Source organism: Cebus imitator, unplaced genomic scaffold (assembly GCF_001604975.1).
Source record: "Cebus imitator isolate Cc_AM_T3 unplaced genomic scaffold, Cebus_imitator-1.0 Scaffold155, whole genome shotgun sequence".
NCBI classification, from domain to species: Eukaryota; Metazoa; Chordata; class Mammalia; order Primates; family Cebidae; genus Cebus; species Cebus imitator.
Genome location: NW_016107470.1, coordinates 548936 through 566820, shown reverse-complemented (window position 1 = coordinate 566820; position 17885 = coordinate 548936). Strand labels below are relative to the sequence as shown.

General features: G+C 37.5%; 1 protein-coding gene across 1 annotated transcript in view; it reads right to left on the bottom strand.

Moving 5' to 3' along the window:
* Positions 1–17820, bottom strand: part of CBWD3 (COBW domain containing 3) — a 72152-nt gene extending 54332 nt beyond the window's left edge. The window contains exon 1 of the mRNA XM_037743815.1: positions 17574–17820. Coding sequence (XP_037599743.1) covers positions 17574–17667 — 94 coding nt within the window. The 5' untranslated portion in view covers positions 17668–17820. The remainder of the gene's footprint in view (positions 1–17573) is intronic.
* Between the last annotated feature and the right edge of the window lie 65 nt (positions 17821–17885).

The following is a 17885-nucleotide window of genomic DNA, read 5'->3' as shown; positions in this document are numbered from 1 at the left end:
CAATCTCAGTTCACTGCAACCCTCACCTCCCAGGTTCAAGTGATTCTTCTGCCTCAGCCTCTCAAGTAGCTGGGGTTATAGGCACCTGCCAACATGCCTGGCTAATTTTTGTATTTTTAATAGATACGGGGTTTCACCACGTTGGCCAGGCTGATCTTGAACTACTGACCTCAGATGATCTGCCCACCTCCGCCTCCAAAGTTCTGGGATTGCAGGCATGAACCACCATGCCTGGCCATACATCATTCATTTTTTAAACCACTCCATGGTATTCCATAATAGAGATATAACTATTTCATCATATCTTCAAAAGGGACCGAAAGATTGTCTAAGCACCTCTTTGAAACATGCTCAAAGGTAAATTCAACATATTATCAAGAAATATAAGAGAGTATATTGATTACAGCTTGTATATTTAATAATAAACTTTATTCTTATTCTAGTTTGATATTTTAGATTTGTTAGCATTGCTTATTAAATTAGTTTAATTCAGTTATGGAAATATCAAAGTTCAAATTCAATAAATCTTAATATTAATTTATTAACAGTTCTGGTTACTTATAATTAATATGATTCTACCCATATATTGTATTTTTATAGCAAACTCATATTTTGGATTGTGTATTGCTATCCATAAATTTACAGATGTACTTTCATAATTTAATTGTGGTTAGTGAGTTTTTGGAAGCAGTGTACAATACCTAGATTAAAATTAATTCTGAACTAATGATAGGAAAAAGATGAGTTCACATATTGTATCTTGTTAATAGTATTGCTTTGTGTCTAAGGTATAACTTAACTATTCATAGCCCTGGGTAATACCACCAGTAGGCTGGGTGCGGTGGCTCACGCCTGTAATCTCAGCACTTTGGGAGGCCAAGGCAGGTGGATCAACTGAGGTCAGGAGTTCTAGACCAGCCTGGCCAACATGGTGAAACCCTGTCTCTACTAATACTACAAAAATTAGCCAGGCATGGTAGCACACACCTGTAATCCCAGCTACTTGGGAGCCTGAGGCAGGAGAATTGGGTGGGGACACAGCCAAGCCGTATTACCCCTCCCCCCAAAAAATCCTGTTTAGATTATGTGTATGAATATACGTATATGCATACATGTGCATGCAGAAAATTATAACAGATAGAGTATATGTAAATATGAATTTTATATATACTGATTTGTAGAATAACAATTATAAGTGGTATGAAGTGAAATAAGCAATTTGTTTATAAGTATGGAGTATGATTCCATTTCAGTAAAAATTAATAAAATCATGCTTGTATGTGCATGGGGGTATATTAATATGTGCTCATATATATGTATGCTATACATATGTGTGTGTGTGTGTGTGTGTGTGTGTGTATATATATGTACGTATGCTGATATATGTATGTGGAAGCAATATGTTTGGGATGAAACACACCCTTTCAATAACTTGAACTACCTCAGGGAGTAGTATAGATAACAGAGACAATGGGGGAAGAGGAGCAATGTTACTTTAAAAAAAATCTTTGTATCATATTACTGGTTACAAGAGGCATATAAAATTATGTTTTAAATTTTAAATAAATAAGATACATTAGCAACATTTGTATGGATGGAAAATTTAAAATATGTATGAAAATATTGATTGCATATACCTTTTGAAGTTCTGATAGGTATTTATCCTACATATTTACATATACAGACACGACATTCATAGCAATATTGTTTTTAAGTTGAGATGTTAGAGACATCCTAGCTATTTAATTATAGGAGCATGGCTAAATAAGTTTGGCTCATTCAAAGGATACCATGGAAGACCAAGGCTTTGCATTGTATTTAGATATGAAAATGCTAGAAGCACCTTTATTTTGAATAGCCTCTAAGAAAAAATTGAATGGAAAAAGTCTAAATGAAATATTCTGATTAATAACAGAATCTATAGATAAGATGGTCTATTTCTGATCAGAAAGGTGGAAGGTTCATCTACAGCTTAAGTGGACAAATTCAATTTTCTATAATATTCATATCTGATAGATTAAACAAACAGGTACGAACGATTTCCTTAAGAAACGTGCTTTATAAGTTTTATGGCCATTACACTCTTTAAAGTTAAGGGTTACATTCCAGGGAGATTAAATAAAAACTGCAAAGTTAACAGTAGACTTACCCGAGGAGATACTTGTTCTTCCTCAGTAAACACTGAAGAGAAAAATAATGTAATATAACAGAGTATGCATCTGATAAATATGTAACAGCAACAGGGCGCACACAGACCTTTGCCCTACCTGGCTGGTGCCCTTTGTTCACTGTACTTCTGAGGTCGCCAGAATGTAAATGTTCATTTCCCTATCTTAACTGAGTAGAATAACAACCAGAATAGTACTTTGAATTCTAAAAGCTCTTGGATCAATAACATTCTGTCTTTCCAAGGTTTGCATCAAATATCATTGTGACCTATACTATCTTTTTTAATATTAAGCAAAGCTTAATCAAATTTTAGGTTTAAAATACAAGAGTCATTCAAAAGATATATTGTTAGGTAGAATAAAATGCAGAATAGTATGTTGTTTCATTTGGAGGGGAGGAAAAGAAAAGGGAAAATGCTTAATATAATAATTTTTATTTTTATTACTTCATGTAAGAACTTCTCTATAACCACTGATTTTCTTACTTGCTTTCTGAGCAATGTAGAATTTTAGTCATCAGTTCACCATTAATTTCTTGTTATTAATTCATTGCCATTTTCCCAGCTGAAAGAGAAAACTTCCTTTTAATTTTTTAACTCATTTTGGAACAATTTTAACTTACAAAAGTTACAAAAATAGTAGAGATGTCCATATACCTTTTATTATGTTTTCCCAAATGTTAGTATCTCACTATCACTCCAATGATCAAAAGCAGGAAATGAACATCAATACGCTACCATTCACAAAACCAGAGACCTTATTCAAATTTTGCCAGTTCTTCCACTGAAGACCTATTCTGGGCTAAGATCTAATCCAGGATCCTACATTGCATTCAGTTGTCACGTCTCAGTCTACTTTAATCAGAAGCACTGCTCAGCCTTTGTCTTTTAAGACCTTGACACTCTTGAGGAGTACTGGTGAGTTGTTTTGTAGAATGCTCCTTCACTTGGATTTGTCTTATGTTTCCTCATTATTAAATTCAGGTTTATATTTTTGGTAGGGATGCTACAAATTGATATTGCATCCTTCTCTGTACTTTTACTAGAATGTTAACGTTGTCAGCAGGGTTCCTCCACCATAAAATTACTGTTTCCCTGCTGTAGTTAATAAATACCTGAGGAAGATACTTTGAAACTATGTAAATACCTTGTATTTTCATCATACTTTAGCTCACAGATTTGATCATCCATTATTCTTTTTCAAAATTACAGCTTTATTTAGGCATAATTTAGCTACTCATTTAAGTGTTCAACTTGATGAGTTTTAATAACGTTTATACGGTTGTGCCACAATCATACCAATCCAGTTTTAAAATACTTGCGCCATCCCAAAAAGTTTCTTTCTGTCTGTGTACAATTAATCTCCTCTTTAGCTCAGGCCCCAGGTAACCATTGGTCTGCCTTCTGGCTTTGTTTATACAATACACTGAATTTTTCTCATTATTCACTTGCTTGAATTTTTACTCTGAACAAAGTTTATGAACAAGAAGACAATTTCTAACACATTGTTTGGTATGTGACACAGGAAGGACACCGAGCAGCCTGGAAGTCAAGAGAAATGATGGATTCTTTGGTGTCAGACTAAACATAAACTTTGAATGTTCTAGATGTTAGCAGAACCTAAATTATCCAGTTGCCTTAGATCGTCAGTTCATTCATAAAAATAATTCCAATCAAATTCTTTCTCTGAATTTATAAAGTCAAAGGCATAATCTTGATCCTTATAACACAAAGCAATTTCCATTTTATCATGTCAATGTATCTTAGAAAAATGTTAAGGTCCAGGGCTTTTGTTTCTTTGTGTTTTTGTTGTTGTTGTTGTCATTTTGTTTTGTTTTCCTTTAGTTTGCTAGTTTTGAAGGCCTTCACTTTTTGGTTTGCTGTTTAAAATTATTTTCTTCCAGTGCTAGATTTATCAACCCAGTGAAATATAACTTCAAGGACATTATGTCTTACCCACAGCCTCTCAGGTATGCTTAACAGGTATTGATCGACTTACGACCTATGCAACTTATGACTATTCAACTTTATGACCACAACCGCTAGCCACTACTGCTCCGCTGTAGGTTTTTGGAAACACTACAACATTTTGATGTGTATCAAGAATATCGCTACCGCCTGGGAGGCTGTGACTACAAAGTGCATGAATGGCATCTGGAAAAATTGTGTTAAGTGCTATGTTAATGATTTTGACAGATTTGACAGTGAACATGAACTTGAAACGATTCGGAAAAAAATGGTAAAACTCTCTAAAGACCTTTCTTTGGAGTGTGAAATGGAAGATGTCAAAGAGTTGCTAGGCAAAGAATCCGGAGAACTCACAAATGAAGAGCTAATCGAACTGGAAGAAGAAAGAGTGGCAGAAGAAAGAAGAGAAGCAGAGAAAGAAGAGGAGGAGCCAGAAAGAAAGTTCACCATTAAGGGATTATCAGACAGTTTATCTTTACTGAGTAAACTTCTTATACATTTTGAAGCAATGGACCCAAACATCAAACGATTTGCAAGGATTGAACGGATGGCGCACGATGTGTTTCGTCCATATCATGAGATTTATGAAGAAAAAAAGAAACATACAATTCAGACAAAGCTCACCATGTTTATGAAAAACCAACTCCGGTAACCCCAACTGCTGCCTCAGATGATGACATCAACGATCCGCAGCCAAGCACCAGCGACCAATAAAATGTTTCATACATGTTTATATATTTTGATATGTTTTGCAATTGGGAAAATGTTTCCTATGGTATTTTTTACACCTGTATTTTGTATTTTTGTATGCACCTGAATTTTGTAATTTTGTATGTTTTGCAAATATTAAACCAGTTGTACTGGTAATGCAGTGTTTTACTTAAACCTGACGAATGTAAAAATAAGAAACAAAATGGTATAGAGATGATACAAATGGCATAAAATGAACAAAGAAAATTATGATATATAACAATAATGAAAGAAAATTATGGTAAAATGTGACTTAAAGATTTTCATAACATCATTTCACAGTACTGTACATATAGCCTACTCAACTTACGACCAAATCGTGTTACGACCGGTCTTTCGGAACCAATCGTGGTCGTAAGTCGAGCACTAGCTGTATATAATAAGGCAATGTTTTTAAAATCAAGATAATTTTATTTTTTAAAATGTATATATCTAGCATCTCTCAAAAGAAAATCCTTAGATCTAGCAGTACATGGCCCAAGTTTCCGCAGCTGGAGCAAGTTGTGGCCATCCACGTTAGACAGACTGTGTTCTTCAGTTTGCCAAGGCCCCGCCTATTCCCTGTTGAATCACACCACAGCTGCTTCATTCTTGTAAGCTCCTTACCTAGCCCTATTTCACACGTGAGTTTGTTTATTTAGGCATAGCAAAGTAAAGCTCACTAATGTTGAATCTACAGGTATCTTTTTTTACTTACATATACATCTGTATAACCACAACCACAGAGGTATGCATGTTAAAATTTAACTATTTTTCATCCCTCTCCAACACATGAATATCTAATACACCCTACCATTTTTATCTCCCCACACTTCCAATGTTTAATTTTGGTAAGATTATTTCTTTTTCATTATTATGACTATGTAAATAATATCCACAGGTGAGCTTTATAGTATCCTCTGATTCTTTTTTCATTTCTACTCAACTTTTTATTTTCCCCAAGATTAATAATTTTATGAGTTATAATTTTTAATGAGTTTTTATTGTAGTTTTGGTTGCATAATATCATATATTTATCACTAACTAATTCCCAAGCTCTTAAAATTTGCTTAAATATCTTTTTCATATGTTCAGATGAATCCAGTGTTCTTTTAATTTCGTTTTCTTTAAGAAATCTATCCTGGGGTCTTGTGATCTGCTTTACACCGGAATTGTTGCCCTTCATGTCATGTGCACAGCTCTGGGCTCTTGCCACAGATTCCCTTTTCCTCTGTCTTGTGCTGAATTCCTTGATTCCTATATTCTTTGTCTTCCTCTTTCGTAATGTGTACCTTTATTTTTGTGGAGCACATCCTCTAGTAGCTTCCTGAGGAAAAAAAAAATGTGCATTGGGTGGACTCTATGAGACCCTGCATATCCTAAATGTTTTTATTACACAGACTTAGTTGATGGGTTGCCTGGTTTAGTAATCAGGCTACACTAGCTATCCTGCAGCAACGTATCTCTAAAGTCTCAGCAGCTTAATATGAAAGGAGTTTATTTCTACTCACAACCCAGAGCAAAGCAGACCAGCCAACAGTCACACAAGACTACTTTCCTCAGACAGTTCCACAAGTTGGGAGGGCTTCACTTCAGCTGTCAGGATGAGGGGATGAGAGTGCAGAGAAGCACAACTACTCTGAATTGTCTCGGACTAGAAGTGGCTTCTTACTCCAGTCATACTCCTTTTGTGACTCTTATTCATATGATCTGGCCTAAGTCCACAGGGAAATGTAGAGAGGAACATGGATATTTGTGGAGTACATATCGTCGGACACAGTGAAGTTCAGACTTCTGGGTTGGAATTCTTTTCTCTTTTGAATGTGGTAGGCACTTCTCTGTGTCTTCCAACTTCCAGTCTCCCAGATTGCTGTTGAGAAACCAGTTTAATTATTGACTTTTGTGTATGACTACTCCCTTTCTTTTGACCATAGAAACACATAGAATTTTCACTTTGTTTCCAGTTTTTATAGTCTGAATTATGTTCCCTAACCCCTGCTCCACCAAAATTCATATAGTGAAGCCCTAACCGCCAGTAATTATGAATATGACTGTATTTAGAGGTGGGGCCTTTAAAGAAGTAATTTAAGTAAAATGAAGTCTAATGGGCAGGTCCTAACCTAATATGACTCGTGGCCGTTTAAGAAGAGGAGATGAGGCCAGGCGTGGTGGCTCACGCCTGTAATCCAAGCACTTTGGAGGCCAAGGCAGGCAGATCACCTGAGGGCGGGAGTTCAGGACCAGCCTGACCAACATGCTGAAACCCCGTCTTTAAAAAAAAAAAAAGAAGAGGAAATGAGACACAGACAACACTGACCAAGGGAAGACAATATGAAGACACAACTAGAAGGCAGCCACCTGCAAGCCAAGGAGAGAAGTCTCAGGAAAAAACAAACTTGCTGTTACCTCAATCTTAGACTTCTAGCATCCAGAACCACGAGAAAATACATTTCTGCTGTTCAAACCACCCAGTCTGTGGTTTTTTGTTATGGCAGCTCTAGCAAACTAATAGATCAGTGTTTTGAAATTGCACAGGCCAGGCACAGTGGCTCACACCTATAAGCAGCACTTCGGGAGGCTGAGGTGCGTGGATCACCTGAGGTCAGGAGTTCGTAGACCAGCCTAGCCCACATGGTGAAACCCCGTCTCTACTAAAAATACAAAAATTAGCCCAGGCATGGTGGCAGGCACCTGTAATCCCAGCTACTCAGGAGGCTGAGGCAGGAGAATTGCTTCAACCCGGGAGGCAGAGGTGGCAGTGAGCCGAGATCGGGCCATTGCACTCCAGCCTGGGTGACAAGAAAGGGTGGGGGGAGTAGGAAGGAAGGGAGGGAGGGAGGGAGAGAGGGAAGGAATTGCACTTTTTTTTTTTTTTTGGTCACTCAAGTAATCTCTTACAATCTGAGAACTCATGTCCTTGGATTTCCTTGAATTACTTTATTGACGATTTCCTTTCATCTCTTTTCTTTGTTGCTCTGTGTAGATCTCCTCTTATTCAGATGTTAGACTTCTTATTCCGGTCTTTTAATTTTTTTCTTTTTATTTTCTAACTTTTTGCTTTGCTTACTGGGAGATTGGTGCAAATTTGTCATCTAAACTTTCTCTGATTTTTTTATTCTACTATTATATGTGGTTCAAATTTCCCAAAGCTCCCTTTTTGTTTCTTGAATGTCTGTTTCTAAAATAACATAAGACTGTTTCGTGGGTACAATGTCTCCTCTTATGGCTCTGTGGATATTTTTTTAAAGTGTGAATCAATTAAAACTCTTTTTGTATTTTATTTTTATGGGTACATAATAGGTATATATATTTATGGAGAACATGCGCTTATTTGTTGACCCTGTTGTTGTTTTTGAGATGGAGTTTCACTCTTGTCGCCCAGGCTGGAGTGCCATGGGGCAATCTCAGCTCACCGCATCCTCTGCTTCCCGGGTTCTAGCAATTCTGCCTCAGCCTCCCAAGTAGCTAGGATTACAAGCATGCGCCACCACGCACGGCTACTTTTGTATTTTTAGTAGAGACAGAGAGCGAGTAGTAGCCCCCCGATCTCCCCAGCTGCTACGAACCCTCTGGCTAGGGGGTGCCCACAGTGGCTATTTAGACAATTTGGAGTAATGTGATACTGGGAACCATACCATAGGGAGAAGATAATGTTATTGTGTTTCTTTTTTGATATTAGGCACAGTAACACTAGTTCAAGTTCTACCTCTGTGATATTGACAAAAATATCATCCTCACCCCCCTTGACATTAGAATGGAAATCACAGGGGGGTTTCACCCCTTGCAATATTTAATTCAATATAATTTTTTTATGGACCTTAGTTACAATATCAGAGCGTGGTGTACACCTCTTGCCATATTGAGAGTATGTACACCCATTGTGACACTAGGTATAATATCTCCACAGGATATTATGAATAATATTACATAGTGTACACTCACTGTAATATTGGGGATTATTTTTAGAAGGTACAAATAATATCACATTATGTACACCAACTGTGAGATTAAAATTAATATTGTCCTAGGGTATTACAAATAATGCACAGGTTGTACGACCTTTGTGATATTTAGAGAAGTGTCTTTCTAGAATATTACAAAGAATATTACAGAATGTAAACCCACTGTGATATCAGGAGTAATACCTCTCTAGAGTATTACAAAAAATATCACATGGCATACAATTGCTGAGATATTAGGAGTATCTCCCTAATATATTACAAATAGTATCACATAGCATACACCAACTGTGATATCAGGAGTAATATCTAACTGAGATATTATGAGTAATATCAACAGCATACACCGACTGTGACTTTAGGAGCAATATCGTTCTAGGATATTAGGAATAATATCACAGAGTGTACACTTCCTTTCACAATGAGAGTTATATCTACTTAGGATATTATGGATAATATCACAAAATGTACACACATGGGTATATACCCACTTTGATATTAGGAGTAATATTTATCTAATATACTAAAACTAATATCCCAGGATGTACTCATAATGTGTACATTTATTGGGATATTACAACTAATGTATATAATATGTACAATATGTACATTTATTGTGAGGTACATATGTGTACACAATACATATGTACAATAAATGTACATAATGTGTACAATATGTACATTTATAGGTTAGGGTTAGGGTTAGGGTTAGGCTGACCATGTCGGTCAGGCTGGTCTCAAACTCCTGACCTCAGGTGATTCACCTGCCTTGGCCTCCCAAAGTGCTGGGATTACAGGCATGAGCCACCACACCTGGCAGATATTTTAATACAGGTATACAATGTGTAATAACAAAATCCAGGTAAATGGTAAATCTGTCACCTCAAGCATTTATCATTTTTTTGTGTAACAAACATGCCAGTTACACTCTTTTAGTTATTTTTAATGTACAACAAATTATTGTTGATTATAGTCACCCAGTTGTGCTAGCAAATATTAGATTTTATTCATTCTATCTAACTATATTTTTTTGCTCATTAACCACCCCACCTCCCACCACAACTACCCTTCCAGCCTCTGGGAACCCTCAATCTACTCTATCTCCCTGTGTTCTATTGTTTTCATTTTTAGGTCCCACAAATGAATGAGAACATGTGAAGTCTGCTTTTTTGTGCCTGGCTTATTTCACTTAACATGACGTCCTCCAGTTCCATCCATGTTGTTGCAAATGACAGTTTCTCATTCTTTTTATGGCTGAGTAGTATTCCATTGTGTATATGTACCACATTTCTAAAAAAATCTATGTATTTATGGACACTTATGTTGCTTCCAAATCTTAGCTATTATGAATAGTGAATAGTGCTACAGTAAACATGGGAGTGCAGATATCTCTTCAATAAACTGATTTCCTTTCTTTGGGGTATGTATCTAGCAGTGGGGTTGTTGAATTATACGATGGTTCTATTTTTAGTCTTTAGAGGAACCTCCATACTGTTCTCCATAGTAGCGGTACTAGGCTCTGTGGATATTAATAATACTTTTCTTTTCCCTGCATAGTTTTGGTTACTTGTTTGTTTGTTTTCTTGCTTTGGTCTCTACCTTTCATGCTGATAGGTCTCCTAAGATGTCTGATCATCTTTGGTAGTCTTCTCAAATTTAGGAGTGAGGTACTAAAAAACCTTCTTGGAAGTCCTGATCCCATGGATGAAGCTTCTTGTCCACCAGCTTCAGTTTGGGTCATCTGGCTGGGCCATTTAGTTGGGTCATTCTTAACATCCGTATCTTTATGTCTTTCCTCTGGAAGTGGTCAGATACCCCTGAAAATAATTTTCTAATCTCTAGTGATCTGGGATTAGAATGAGGGTAAAAGACATAGAGTTTTGTTATGTTATAAATGTGCTTGTAAATGTTCACTGCCCTTTCATTTATATTACTGAACTCCATCCCCAAATGTACCAAATGTTCTCCAGAAAGTAACTTTCTCTATTTACCTTACCCAGCCTCTGCCAGGCTAGGAGAGGAGCCATTATCTAGCTATACAGGGTTAAAAAGATGGTGTATGGATCTGAAAACTTCTTATACAGACTTATAACCCAACCCTTCCATTTTTGACCCTACCTTTATCCTCATTTTCAGCAGCATCTGGCATTTGGAAGCAGCTTTGGAGGTCTGTGATGTTGTCAGTTACTTCCCAGCTTTCTCTAAGACAAATTTAGGGATCATCTTTCTCAGGTGTGTTGCCTCTTGTCTCTATGGCTTCTAAATTCCAAAAGCTTGTTGTTTTTGTCTTCCTTTCTAATTTCATCATCATTGTTGGTTTCTACATTTTAAAAAGTCCCTTTACGTTCATTATCTTGGGTTTCAGAAGAAAGCCAAAGTAAATGCGTTTCTGGAATTGATCACCTCCTCCTAAGCAAGGACATGGCCATGTAACTTATGACATATGTGGCCAATGGAAAATTAGTAAATACGTGGTGAAAAAATGTCCATTGAAATGCTCATAAGAAGGTACAATTATTTCACTTATCTGTTTCCTTGTGATTCATTTTACTAGTCAAGTCTCTTTACAGCTTACTAATTTAAGCAAAAAAAAAAATATATCAGAAGGCAGCATAGTGAAGTTATCATAAAGGCAGACTTTAGAGTCAAACCCCCTGTATTTGAATCCTGATGCCACTAATTACAAGCTATGTAACCTTAGGCATATTTCTTAATCTGTGCCTCAATTTCCCTCTCTGTAAAGTGGAGATAATGACAATACATTTCACATTTTTAAAATGAGGATTAACTGAAACAATACATTCTTAAATAATACTTGGCGTATGATAACTACTCAATTAATATTAGCTTTTGATCAGGAATCTCTCTTTTTCCCACCTTTCCCAGCTCTGCCTTCTCCCTGCCTCAGGCAGCTACTCTAGTGGTGGCTAGAAGGCCACGGAATCTCCCAGCTTACATCCTCTCCTATTTCATTTGCAACAAAATGAGAAAGTCTCCACTGCAAATGGTTCCAGCAAGAATTCTGGGTTTGAGGCTCACTGACTCTTATTGGTCCTCTGACTTAATTATGAAAGGCAAGGTAGCCATGCTCTGATGAGCCAGGCTTGGGTTGGAGAACCACCTTTGGTGCCTACAGTGGAGGCAGCTCCATCAAGACCATGGTCTGAAAATGGAGGAAGCATCTTTTTCAGAAAATGCAGATGCTGCTCCCAGAAATGGGAAAAATGGATACTGGATCAACACAGCAATATGTGCCTACCATACCCACCCCATCCACTGAGCTCATGGTGACATGTAAACACACACAACAAAAAAGAACAAATATTTGAGGGCATCAAGATAATGGATATAAAATAATAAATACAGAAGTAAGATTAACACAGAAAATGAGTATAGCTAAATAAACATAAAATGCAAAATTGAAACTTTTCAGCAACGTGACTGTAGCATGAAAGATTAAGACAGTTTTGATTTTAAAAAGACTGAAAGGAAATATTCCAACATGCTAACCACTTTGTAATATACCTGGAGGTGAGGGGTGAGTGGGAAAAAGTTTCTCTGTTAACATAATGAGGCCAATATTATAACTTAAAAGAAGTAAGGTCAAGATAAATGAATGGGAAGAATATGATTTTTTCATATATATTTGGTGGGGCGCTTCAGAAGGAAATTCATTTTTTTTCATAGGAGAATGTTATCCATAGCCTGGAATAGAAGCCCGCCTTTGGATCTCCCCCACGGGTAGAACAGAGCCATCTTTCCCCTCTGCAGGGCCTGCAGAAAGTGGAAGAGGTGGAGAGGGGAGTTTACAAGATTTAGTAGCTGCCTGGGAAATTGTCCAGACATGAGAACCAACCAAAGGATGGGTAGTGGAATCTTTAAGGAACAAAAGGTGGACTGATGGGGCAGTGGGTAAATAGAGAGGCCTGAGGGAAGCACGGGGGAAGCTGGGAGTCAGGAGTGAGGCAGTGTCCATAGCCGTGAAGGCACGAAAATGAGGGGCAAAAGTGACCAGAACACACAATCATCTCTTAACTCTTTGTCCCTGTAATTTCTTTTTCTCTCTCTGAGATATGTCTTTTGGAAAATTGCCTAAATTTTTCCACAAAGAACTATGTATTTCTGCATTCATGTCAAATGTGTGAGCTCAGGTTGAGAAAAGTGGGCCTGAAGGGGCCAGGTCTAGGAGACATAATGCTTCCCACTCTCTGCCCCATACCCTACTGGGATTAGCAGCATCCTCACTGTGGACAGCCGGGTGGCAAGGCTTCCTCCAAGAGACTGTGACCTAGATACAGAAACAGCAATCACCATGTGTGGGTTTCAAAAGCCTGAGAGATCAAGCTTGAATTCTTTAACGGACCCTCACACTCAGGCCCTGCCTACCTCCAAGGCTTTATTTTTGCTATTCACTTCACTCTGCACCTCTGGGCTCCCCACATTCTTCTAATTCTCAGGATGAGTAGTGGTGTCCCCTGTCTCCCTGCCTTTGCACAAGTGCTCCTTCTGCCTCATGAACTTGTTTAAAACCCAGTTTTAATGTCACAGTGTTGGTATAGTCATTCTTCCTCAGCGTCAATCACTCTACCGCCACCCTCTCCCAAGAACAAGTCATTTCCTCTCTGTGCTTCCTCACTTGCCCAGAATGATATATGGCAAAACGTTCCTGTGCTGTCACACAGAGCCTGGGCCTCTTCTTTCCTTTTTTATGTGTGTCTCATTCCTGGACCATGAGTTCTGGGAAGTCAGAGAACAAGTATTCTTTGTTTTGCCCCTATTATCACCTAGCCCAGTTCATGACATATGGTAACCACTTGGTAAAGGTCTAGGGGAGTGAAGAGAAGACACATGGATGACAGAGTGAACTTACTCACTCATTAATGAATTAATCCAAAATCCTTTTAGTTACAAAATGCTATGCTACCAATATTCCTATTGCATAGGCAATAGCATTGTACATTAGAATATATTCTAAATGCAATACTTAAAACACTAATTAAGTATACATGTAAAATATAGAAAAAAGAAACAAAATATAAAAATATATATAAACAAAAATATAAATATAAAACTAATAAAGTACACATATAAAATATTAAAAATATACATGTATATATATCTAAAATACAATGATAATTTTTAAAGGAAAGTTTGCTAATCTTTGTTCTTTTCATATTGAAAGATTTTTTTATGACAAAATAAGGAATGAAGTGAAGAAAATGAGGAGCTCCAAGTTCTAATGTTTAAAGTATGACTGGTTTTAAATACCTGCACACAAATCTTTCTATGTGTTTCACCAACTACAAGACAACAATAAAGATATCTACTTGCTAGTAATAATGTATGTGCTGGTTTGATTTTTCTAACCAAGAAATAAATACGAAAGACAGTTGAAAGATATTCATTAAAAGGCACAACTAATATAAGAGAATTAAAAGGTAAAAACTGTCACTTTCTCCCGAAAGACAAGTGAAACTTGGCCATTCCCATTCAAGTTCACTTGAAGAAGCATTTATTCATTCATTTATTCAATAAATACTTTTTCAGCACCTACTATGTGCCAGGCTTCTAGACCCTAGAGATAGGGCACAGATGAACCAAACAAAAACCTCTTCATTGATGGAATTGATATTCTAGAAGCATAAGAGATAATAAACAAACAAATAAAATGTATAGTATGTCAGATAGTGGTAACAGCTATGGAGAAAAACAAAGTTGGAAAAGGAGTTAGAAAGTGTCAGGATAAGGGAAGGGGCATTGTCATGTTAACTAGATGGTCTTGGAAGGTCACATTTGAGCTAAATCTGGGGAGGTCCTGGGTGGTTTTTGGGAAGAAGGAAGGGAACATGAAAATGATCACACTTTTTTTTTTTTCCTGTAGTCCTGTCCTCAGGATCTTGCATTTCACTGGGCTGTGTTTATTGGTAATGACCCACACTTTTAACTAATTAAATGGTGCTTTCAAACTGAAAGAAATACTCCATTAGGTAAAGATGAAACATGGCAACTTGATTCAAACCTTAAAGAATGGGGAGAGACTGGATGCGATGTAGGGGGAGGACAGCAGGAAGGATCACATAAGCAGGGGGAGGCCCTGGGCAGAGAGGAGTACTTCCTGTTCTAGGGACAAGCTGGAGATGTTCCCTGTTCCAACAGAAAGGTAAGGAATAAAGCTGGTTTTGTGAAGTGGCCATATAAGCTAGTGAGAAAAGGTCACGCTTGGTCATAGGGGCTACAGGAAGTCACAAAAGCTAAATGAGCAGAGAAGAAATATGACGAAACAGGTATTTTAGTAAACTTCATCTAGTGGTGTAATCAGATTAGATAAGAGAAAGAAAAGACTACAAGCAGTGACGCCATTTAAAGTCTTATTTTTGTTATCTAGATATTAATTTATAAGGGCTGGACCAGAATGGAAGCAGTGAGAACAGTGATATTTACAAAGAAGTGATATTTATAAGTGATAAATGGCAGACCTTGGTAAGTGATTAGATTTGAAGGACACGGGAGGAAAAAAGTTAGAGCTGATGTATGCAGATGGAGTCATTCCAAGACATAGGCCTCTGTGATCCAACCAGAGTGTGACTCACTCAGGATCATACAGTTAGCAAAAAGCTGAAGCCAGAACCCAGATTCCCTGCTTTTCCCACCGCTAGATGACTCCAAAGTTTTAAACCTGGGAAATAAGGAAGCAGTTTGCTCCCTCCCAAAAATGGGTTATTATGGAAGGATAGCTAGCTTCCAGTTAAGTAGGGTAGATGGAGAAATTTTAGTTTTATATTTGAGTTTGAAGATACTAGAGTACAGAAATCTAGGAGACAGGCAAAACTTTAGGATAGGAAAAGGCTCTTCCCTTACTAGTTTGTGATCTTGCGCAAGTCACTTAACTTCTTTAAGCCTCAGTTTCCCCAGTTGCAAAGGGGGAGTTAACGTTATTACTTAATGGTTACCATTAACTGATTAATATTTATAAAGGACTTGGAGCAGTACCTGGTACAAGATAAGTATTATTTAGTTTTTTTGTTAAATAAAATAGGGAAGATGTGATGTAATGAAAGAGGTTGGCTTTCTGGGGAGGTAAGAAGAAGAAGTGGCGAAAACTAGAGGAGAATTTAGGAAAATTGATATATGGTCTGAGATAGAAGTCAAGTGAAGAATTGTATAAGTTGAAAAATAAAATTGAATGACACAAAAGTACAGAGAAAGAAGAAGGCCAAGAAAGACCATCAGATGTGGAAAGGAGTCCTCCCAGAGTTCACTCTGGACAATGAGCCCCTGGAGAATCAAAGAGGCAGTGAAAATGAGGAAGAAAGGTTCTTGGATAGCTATTTGCCAGCAATATGTGAATGTATCCAAGAACAGATCAAGCTTGAAAATAGGCATTTGACTAAATTAATGAATAACACATTCATGGTGAATTGTTAAAACACTGTTAAGGAAATCTGGAGACAATTCTAACCATCAGGAATTGACAGCACAGAGGATAACAATGCTGGCCTAACCTTCATGGTTAGGTACCAAATACTAAATTGAATGCAGCATGATCTGAGGTAAGATGGAAGATTTTATGATTCCCACATTCACCCAAAAACTTTTCCTTGATTGCAAATGCTGAAAATTTGACATGCTCTCATTAAATTTTATGTTTGTGTGAAACCAGTATCTTTTTGTTCTATATGAAAGTGTTGTCATAAACATTCAGAAACTCAGAGAAGCTCATGTGAAAGGCTGGCGTAGTACAGCATGGACTGAAGCCTCTGGGGCAAAATGCTTTCTATGTATCATTCGTTGGGTCTCAGTTTGAAGAAGTACTTACACATTTGTTCTCTTTGTATTTTTCTATCCAAATGTTTGCTCATAAATTCCAATGTAGTAAATAGGGAGAATTTTGAAAGTCAGAAACTCTAAATTTCAAAAGAGCTGTATTTTTCTTTAGGTTTGTTTTCATATGTAGTCCATGTAAGGAACTTTGTCTCATATGCTTAAAAGGGCACTGATATTTGGTGAGGAGTGGGTGTGGGGGAGGAGTTACCTAACCAGTTCTGAAAAGTTACTAAACTGCCTACCAGAAAGGAAGGCTATATCAGGAAGAGACTGAATATAGTCCTTAGGCATTTTAATATTAGGTTGCAAATCAGGTTATATTGGACTGGCACTGTCCAATAGGAACATAATGAGGCCTACAAATGTGAGCCACATATGCAATTTTACATTTTTTTAAATGCAAGCAACATCTTTAAAAGGGAAAAACAAACAGGTGAAATTAATTTTAATAATTTTTTAATATCCAAAATATTTAACATGCAATCAACATAAAAATCATTAACAAGACATTTTGCATTATTTTTTCTGTACTTCTTTAAATTCCAGCCTGTATTTTACACAACCAGCACTTGACAATTCAGACCACATCTTGCCAGTGGTCAATAGCCAAATGTGGCTAGTGGCTATCATATTAAATAGTGCAGCTTTGAACCAAAAGAACCTTTGCTTTGGTGTTTTTCTTTTTCTTTTTTTAAAGACGGTGTTTCATTCTTGTTCCCCAGGCTGGAGTGCAATGGCAAGATTTTGGCTCACCGCAACCTTCGCTTCCCAAGTTCAAGTGATTCTCCTGTCTCAGCCTCCAGAGTAGCTGGGATTACAGGTGCCCACCACCACGCCCGGCTAATTTTGGTATTTTTAGCAGAGATGGGTTTTCACCATGTTGGCCAGGCTGATCTTGAACTCCTGGCTTCAGGTGATCCGCCAGCCTCGGCCTTCCAAAGTGCTGGGAATTACATGCGTGAGCCACCGTGCTCGGCCCGCTTTGGTATTTTTTAGGAGCAGGTTGGTAAATGGAGGCATTATATGAAGAGTGCCCTCGTATAGCGCAGCTTAGAGCAGCATGCCAGCACCTTGAAATGAACACAGGCTTTTCCACTCCAGTCAGTACTGGGACTTTTCTGTTTCTTGAGTTTGAGGCTGGGCTTCTTAGCAGACATCAGTCTAAAACTGAAATAAACCTGGACGCAGTGTACCCTTGAAAAGCAAGAAGGCCACATTCAATGTTTGTCCAGAGAAAA